The sequence below is a fragment of the Microtus ochrogaster genome, chromosome 19 (genome assembly GCF_000317375.1).
Source record: "Microtus ochrogaster isolate Prairie Vole_2 chromosome 19, MicOch1.0, whole genome shotgun sequence".
Lineage (NCBI taxonomy): Eukaryota > Metazoa > Chordata > Mammalia > Rodentia > Cricetidae > Microtus > Microtus ochrogaster.
The window spans coordinates 21,896,646-21,905,479 of record NC_022021.1 but is presented as its reverse complement, the minus strand read 5'-3'; the positions used below and the strand labels follow the sequence as shown (position 1 = coordinate 21,905,479).

Genomic DNA, 8,834 nt, shown 5'->3' with positions numbered 1-8,834 from the left:
ATGGTACTCTCTTTTAATCCTTTAGTCATATTATTCAGGAGGCAGAAGCAGAGTTTGAGCCTTACCTGGCTCCAGGACAGAGCAGGTTCTGGGACAGCTAGGGCCATGCAGAGTAACTCTGTCTCAATCCCATCCCACCCCCAGAAAGTTCAAATACAAACTAGCACTTAAGACAACTAGAGTAGTTCCTGCTGTAGGTAGTTGTAATTTTCAAATGTGCAAGTGGTAATTGTGGTCATCATCACCAAAGTGGTAATTATCGCCATCATCATCATCATCACATCCCTTGACTACCTATTCTATCCTGCTATAGCCACTCTCCATCAGTGGAGTCACTAAAGCCTCCATCCTCAAAAGTTGATATGACAGGGCCCATGAGGGAATGTAGGAAGGACAGACTCACGGACACACATACAGAAAAGCTGTATGCTCTGGTTGATATGAAATGGGAGGCTCAGTGTGTTTATTTTATATATCCAAAATGAGGAGATAGGTCTTTGTATACACCTGTGTAAGGAGGCAGGTTCACGGCATACAACAAGATAAGAAGGCAGGCTCATTGTATATAGCTGGATAAGGAGGCAGGTTCATGGTATACAGCAGAATAAGGATGCAGGTTCACAGTATACAGCTGGATAAGGATGCAGGTTCATGTATACAGCAGGATAAGGATGCAGGTTCATGGTATACAGCAGGATAAGGATGCAGGTTCATGGTATACAGCAGGATAAGGATACAGGTTCATGGTATACAACAGAATAAGGATGCAGGTTCATGGTATACAGCTGGATAAAGATGCAGGTTCATGGTATACAGCTGGATAAGGATGCAGGTTCACGGTATACAACTGGATAAGGAGGCAGGTTCATGGTATATATCTACATAAGGAGGCAGGTTCGCGGTATACAGCTGTATAAGGAGGCAGGTTCACAGTATACCTCTGAGTAAGGAGGCAGATTCATGGTATACAACTGGATGAGGATGCAGGTTCATGGTATACAGCTGGATAAGGAGGCAGGTTCATGGTATACAGCTGGATAAGGAGGCGGGTTCATGGTATACAGCAGGATAACAGGTTAATGGTAGATAGCTGGATAAGGAAGCAGGTTCATGGTATACCTCTGGATTAAGAGGCAGGTTCATGGTATACAGCAGGATATGGAGGCCGGTTCATGTTATACAGCTACAAAAAGCGGCAGGTTTAGGTATTGTCTGTAGACTATTCCTTAACTGTTTAGTCTCAGGGTGTAGTGATCGTGGAGGAGGAAGCTGTGGTTGATAGTTTCTCAGACTGAGGAAAACTCTGGCAGTTCCCATGAATCTGAGATACTGGGATCGTTAATGTGGCCGTGCTCATGTCAGCAGTGCACATTCTCTCCGAACTGCATCTGCTTCTCATACATTTAGTTAGACCTTGCTCTATCCCCACACCATTTCATCATAGAAGTTGATCTTCCTCTTCCACAGAACCTATAGAATTGAGACTGTGGGGGTGCAAAGCAGATAATTTCACAGTGTATCATCCTAAACTTCTGAAATAGAAACCCCTATGTTTACTTCCTGGTGCCTGAACCTGTGTAGTCTGTTGTGGCCCACTGTCGTCAAGGACAGTAGCCAACGCTGTTGGGTGTACCTGTAGGCTGGGCATCACACTGTTTATTCCACCATCTAGTAGCTTCTCTAAGAAACATATTTGGTAGGATAAGTGAACTTATGGTCATAAAATCTGACCAGTATGCCTCCCATATCATAACTTGAGTATGATGTAGAACTTCTGGCCTGCGCTTTACAGTAAAGTTGGAAATAAGAAAAAGTGTACACTAGGAGTAGTAAGTTCACTGAGTTAAAAAACAAAACAAAACCATATGAGTACATAAAGAAAACTTAGATAAACTATAAATGAGGTACTTTATAGTCATACAGCTAGGGTAGAGCTAAAAGTTCATATGATTATCCTATAAAAATCATTTGTTATGTCCATAAATAAATAAAGATTAAACCTCATTACTTCTGGATTTGAGGAATTCTTTGGGCTAATCCACAGCCCAGAAACACAGCATTTATTGGAGTATAATTTTAGTACAAACCAACCATGAATTTATTCTGTCTCCCAGGATGAAATGTATGCATTTTTATGATTTGTAAATTTCTATTCTCTTTCGTATGTCATAGTAGAATTTGACATGTACACGTTTGATAACACACACACACACACACACACACACGCACACACACTTTCTGTCGTTGCTCAGACTCCTCACTTTCACAGCCTACCCGCTCAAAGGACAAGTGAACATGTGCTTCCCCATATGCCTCCCACAGACTTTCAGTGCATTTATTACTCAGAGCCTGGGGACTGAAGAATGTTTGTACTATTTTATTTTTCTGCATAGTGGTTGGTTCTACTTTACATTTCAAAATCTGTGGTAAGTTGGAAGATTCAAGAACTAAGGTGCATTTCATTGAGCATCTTCCCATCTGTTAACTGAAGGGCTTTATTATTAACCAGGTATTCAAGTAAAGTAAAATAAAGCAATTCAGTTACTTTATTATATGAACAAGAGACTGCCTTAAAGACACTGCTTTTCTCTAATCAGTTTTCTACACTGCAAACATATGAGGAATCTCCCCTGTTTTAAACTCTCCAGTAGATATGGAGTCCCACTGTGAAGGCAGCCTCCCTGTGATCTTGCTCCTGTCTCCTCCACCTGTCCGTCAGAAACCCTCGCTGTACATTCCAGCCAAACCATCCCCAGCTGTGTCACTACTCACGTGGGACATGTAGATTGGAAAAGTTAGCCAACAAGGATATGTGTAACAATTGCCACCAGCTGCTTTTCCTCTATGGTACCCTGCAAGGCTTCTTAGGAACCCAACACCCAAGGTTCAGGAAGGAAGTAGTGATGACCATGGTGTCTTTTGGAACCAGGCTCCAAACGGGAAAGTAACTCCAACTTCCAGAGATGCTCAGCAGCCATGGTTTGACTCTACTGGCCTACTGGCTGAGAAATTGGGTTTTTTTTTGTTTTTTTTTTTTTGGTTTTTCGAGACAGGGTTTCTCTGTAGCTTTGGTGCCTGTCCCGAACTAGCTCTTGTAGACCAGGCTGGCCTCGAACTCACAGAGATCCGCCTGCCTCTGCCTCCTGAGTGCTGGGATTAAAGGCGTGCGCCACCACCGCCCAGCCTGAGAATTAGATTGCTTATTCTTCTTTCTTCATCAGCCATCCATGGTAGAAATTTTCTATCTAGAATTGCCCAAATACCCAAGGAGTTACTCTTGTTTCCAGTATTCAAGGCTTCACAAGGAAAGTCTAAATTGGTCCAAAGAACAGAGTGAAGAATTTTGTGCATCATGCAGTTATGAAATGTTCCTGACGCCATGCCAAGGAGGAAATGCTTTGAAATGCCTCATCTTTGATCCTTCTCTTTTTCTTCTCTTGCTCTAAATGCAAAGTTCTTTTCTTTTCTTTTTTTGCCTATCCATGTACATGCTAACAAATCAAATCAACCAGCATCACCTGCATTATACAGTGGTAGAAACTTTGAGTAACTGAAAACAAGTATACTAAAGACACTTGAGTCCAGATGGATGATGAAGTGATTTAACTGGTGAAATATTAAGTGTCGAAATGTTTGAGCTTGTCATAAATTTTTAATTCAGAGGCCACCATGAAGAGAAAAATTCAGTGAAGAGTTTTCAGAGAAGGTGGAATTTTTGCTACAAATTAAATGGTTGTGTCTTAGGGTTACTGTGATGAACCGCCACAACCAAAAGCAAGTTGGGAGAAAAGCAAAGGGTTTATTTGACTTATACTTTCACATCATAGTTCATTATCCAAGGAAGTCAGGACAAGACTTCAAACAGAGTAGAACCCTGGAGGCAGGAGCTGATGCAGAGGCATGGAGGGGTGCTGCTTACTGGCTTGCTCCCCATGATTTGCTCAGCCTTCTTTCTTACAGAACCCAGGACCACCTGTCCAGGGTTGTGGCAACAACCACAATAGACTAGGCCCTCCTACAACAATTACTAAGAAAATGTCCTATGCTTGCCTACAATCAGATTTTAGGCAAGCAGTTTCTCAATTGAATTTCCTCTTTCAGATAACTCAGCATGTGTTGAATTAACTAAAACTAGCCAGAACATATGGGTAAAATTGAGGTAAATATAGAGTCATTCAAAGCTCCATGGATAAACGGTGTCTGAGTTAACCCAGGATGCTATGTAAGATACTGGGATGAACACGAGGGTACCAGCAGTCAGGTTCTGGTGAAGGCCTTCATCCAGGTTGCTAACAGGAAAATTCTTGTATTCTTGTATCCTCATGGCCAGAGCAGGGCAGGGTAGTTCTCTGAGCTCTTTGTCTCAGAGCTCTAAACCCACTCACAACATCACCACCTCCTGACCCCATCCTCAGATGTTACCACCCTATAATTGAAGTCGAAATCTTTGAATTTTGGAGCAACACATTTAGTCCATTATTGCCAGCAAGTCAAGGCCAGTGTTGGATGGGCCCAAAGACAAAAAGGCCTGAAGGTGATCTGAATAATTTCTGTTTCTTTGAGTGTATTTAAAGAAGCACTGCCTCCAGCAGTGCCCCCAAACCTTAACAAGAAGCCATGTTTCTTAGAGATACTTTGTTAGGGCACAGATTTCTGTGGCCTACCCCTGCAATTTCTAATAAAAGGAAGCTGAAGAATTTAAGACAGATGCGATGATTTATACCTATAATCCCATTATTTGGGATTCCTAGGAAGAATGATTGCCTTGAGGTGGGGCAAGACTATGCGATTCTGTGAGGTGAGTTCTGGGCCAACCTGAGTTTGAGAATGAGAAACAAACAAGAATTTCTGTGTATGCATTTAGCACGTTCTTTCACGCTGCTGCTTCTCATCTGCCGGAGACTGGCAGTTGAGATGTGTCGGTCTCTAATGGCCATCCACTTAGGGAGTCATTGCTAATGAGAGCGCAGCCAACTGCGCTGAGTGTGCTCCTTGCACACTCCTGCTTCCACACCACCCAGATCACACCACTCCTGCCCCGCACAGTCCTGGAGCCACTGCCATAGAGTAGGTCTGTTTCTCAGGTTTGCTGTTACTGTAAGTTCGTCACTCTTGTTATGACCTTCATACAAGCCAAACTGGGGGATTTCAGGAGGAAAGATGACGAATGCTGTTGATAACCCTGTTTTCTGATGCCCTGCTGCACAGGAAATGAAAGTAGTTCCCTGGGGAAGCTGATTTTCTGCTCAAAACTGATGACAGTTTAGAAAGCAGAAGGCTCTTTGTCTTGGGATTATTTCTCTTGATGACAGTACTTAAGTAGGACACAGGGTGAGTGGTAGCTTTAATTCTGATAATAGCATGTTGATTTAAGGATTTTCTTATTAAATAATTAGATCATGGCTAACCCTTCAGAGAAGTTTTGTATTCCTTTAGTTTTATCAGCAATGTCAATATAAAGCATTGTTCAAAGTATTCAAAATCCCACTAGACCATCTTTCCCAAATAAAAAAAGATGCTAATAGTATATAGTAGTCACTTGTTATGCCCTCACTGAATGAACAAATGATGACATTCAAAAGAGATGTGTAAGTGGTTTTCTTTTCTCCATGAAAAAGAAAAAGAAAAGAGAAATAAAAATAGAGTTCTGTAAAATATAGACATGGTTATTTTGTGTCAATTTAAGGTTTGGCAGGCTACCAAGCATTAATTTACTTTTAGCTAGTTGAGATTAAATGTAATTCCTTCCCTGAGCAACCCTAAAGTAAGCAAGCATGAAAGCATTTTCAGAGTAATTTGGGAGGGATTGACATTTAAAGGGGTTAGCATTACATCTTGACTTTTAGGCTATTCATTTCATAGACAGATTAACTTCATTACTCCATCTTATCTTGCATGTTGAAAGGCCTGCATCAGCTGGAGGACTGAACGCCAAGGGCCAGTTGAAACTACTCTTATCCCAACCATGCTGTAAGTGGAACCTACTTCTGGAGACCCTGCTCCATGGTGATGGCCTCATACCAAGAATCCTGCTGAAAAGCTCAAGTAAGTATTTGTAGTTTCAAGAACGTCTTAAACACAAAATAAAACAAATAAAACAAGTCCAACAACAGAAAAAAAAAATCCCCAGTCATTGTCAGACTTAAATGAAACTGTTTTCCCACTTGAATATTGGACAAAGGGTGGCAACCAAACATGTACTAGCAGCCATGGACTGTCACAGCGAAGGAGCTACTGACCTGCTAACCAACCTGACTGATCTTTCTATTTCAGGACTTCCAAGTAAAAGAATGTTTATATATGGTGCTTTCAGTCACAAGTGCCAATTTATAGACGGTATCAACTTTCATGGCTTGAAATGCCTGAGAAAACTGGAGGAAGGCAGTTACATTTTCAAAGGGCAAACCTGAATTAGATAGTACATAAGTATAAGTTACATTAGATGAGCACTTGGAATTTTAGTCTGTCTTGAAGAGTACTTACAGACGGTAAACCAGCAACTATGACATACAGTCATTTTCACTGTGGACAGAGAAGTAAATGTCAAGAGAATTTGAGTGAATATTGAGGAGTAAGAAACCATAATCCTCTTAATTAAAATGTCTTCCCTGCCAGTACTGTTCAGGAAACAGCAAGAAGTACTGTGTGAACACAGTGCCAAGTCCACCACTCACCTGTGCAGAGCGTTCTCAGCATTCCACATCAACATATGGATTCCTCTTTAGATCACACATGAATCCAGACAGCCGAGTCCACCACTCACCTGTGCAGAGCGTCCTCAGCATTCCACATCAACATATGGATTCCTCTTTAGATCACACATGAATCCAGACAGCCAAGTCCACCACTCACCTGTGTAGAGCGTTCTCAGCATTCCACATCAACATATGGATTCCTCTTTAGACCACAGATGAATCTGGACAGCCAAGTCCAACACTCACCTGTGCAGAGTGTTCTCACCATTCCACATCAACCTATGGATTCCTCTTTAGATCACACATGAATCCAGATAGTCGAGTTTCCTAAATCAGATTCATTTTTGTCTAGTTCCTTCCCATGTGCAGGCTCACATCCAAGTCCTTCTGCCATTAAACTAGATGAATATTCCGACCTTTTGATTACACCCCATCAGGTATTCCCTTCCATGGGCCACACACCCATATTTGTGCCCAAGTTCCTCTGTAGCTTGGCTCACTGGGCTTCTTATCTAGCGGCCCCAAGCCACTCTGCTTCTCCCAATGTGCAGGAGCCCATTTCTGTTTCATATGCATGAACACTCTTCATCTTGGCTTCTTATTTCTCTGAACTCCAATGCTGGCTTACTGTTGTCACTTTTATATGTGAATGAGGGAAATGTCCCTACATGCTACCAGCCCATGCATCTATAAATGAGGCCCGTGGCATTCCCTTGTCCAAACTGCTCCAGTTATTTCTGGTAATTTTTTAGTTTTCTTACCACCACTGGGATCTCACCTGGCTATTTCAAACTTTATAAGATATATATTTAAGCTTTATGTCATGATATTAATGGTCATATAGAGCACTAATTCTAGAAATAAGCTTCATCTTGCTTCTTTTTAAAAAATTATTTATTTATTTATTTATTTATTTATTTATTTATTTATTTATTTATTTATTATGTATACAATATTCTGTGTATATGCCTACAAGCCAGAAGAGGGCGCCAGTCCTCATTACAGATGGTTGTGAGCCACCATGTGGTTACTGGCAATTGAACTCAGGACCTCTGGAATAGCGGCAATGCTCTTAACCGCTGAGCCATCTCTCCAGCCCTTCAGCTTTCTTCTTATATGTGATTTCAGGCTTGAGTTTGAAGTAGATAACTAGGAATTTACTTTGTTTACCTCATATACTTAACAAGTTGTAGTCCTTTAACATCTCTGAGATCTGCTGCATATGATATTTAAAATGTTTAAGTTTTCTGCAGTGATCCATGACCATTCCTAACATTGACCTTTGAAGTCTCCAAAACAGTCGAGAATCCACCTGAATTGTAGTAATGCCACTAAGCTGGTAAGCACCACCCAAAGATGAGTTTTGGACTACAAAGTGCGTAGGACAATTTCAAGGTTGCTAGCTGACATGGTCCAACCAATTAGGCTACTCCAGCCAGGATTTCATATAAGCCCTGCACCTTCCCATCAAACCAATACTAGATAATAGCTAGATTTTCTAAGACTTTACCATAACCTCAATTTTCTCAAGGTCCCCTAAAGATGCCGTGATCCCCAGACAACAGGAAGTAATTGATGTCCGTATTCCTTAGAGGTGTGGTGGGTGGTTTTTGGTCTTTCAGTGGATGTTTGTCATTGTTTACCAAGTCGTTATTGATCATGGTAAGGGAAGTAACTAAGCAAAGGAAATTATATTCGGGGATCCCATTCTGAAAGGAAAAAAGAGAGTTATATAAATGATAGGATTAAAAGGTAGATTATTGAATCTACATTCAAACTAAAAAGGTAAACTAGTCTCATATTTTATATTGTTTTGATTTTTATATTGATACAAATTTAAGTTTATTTTTGTTATAGTGTATGTATTTTTCTGCTTTTGTTTAAGGTATTATAATTTTCTAATTCTTTGTGTGTGTGTGTGTGTATTTTATTTTATTTTATTTTTATTAAAAATTTCTGTTGTAATAGGAGCGGAGGGCTGTTTCCCGCCACCCCGCTGCCCGCAAGGCTAGCTTATGCCCCGAAATAATTACACAGACACTGTATTCATTTAATCACTGCTTAGCCATTTCTATCTAGCCTCTTCTAGGCTAACTCCCGCACCTGGACTAGCCCATCTCTAATAATCTGCTGTAGCCC

At 41.0% G+C, this 8,834-nt stretch overlaps 1 protein-coding gene across 2 annotated transcripts in view; it reads left to right on the top strand.

Moving 5' to 3' along the window:
• Positions 1-8,834, top strand: part of Kiaa0825 (KIAA0825 ortholog) — a 309,933-nt gene that overhangs the window by 161,467 nt on the left and 139,632 nt on the right. For both annotated transcript variants that reach the window (XM_026783754.1, XM_026783752.1), the window contains one exon: positions 5,906-6,045. In XM_026783754.1, coding sequence (XP_026639555.1) covers positions 5,906-6,045 — 140 coding nt within the window. The remainder of the gene's footprint in view (positions 1-5,905; positions 6,046-8,834) is intronic.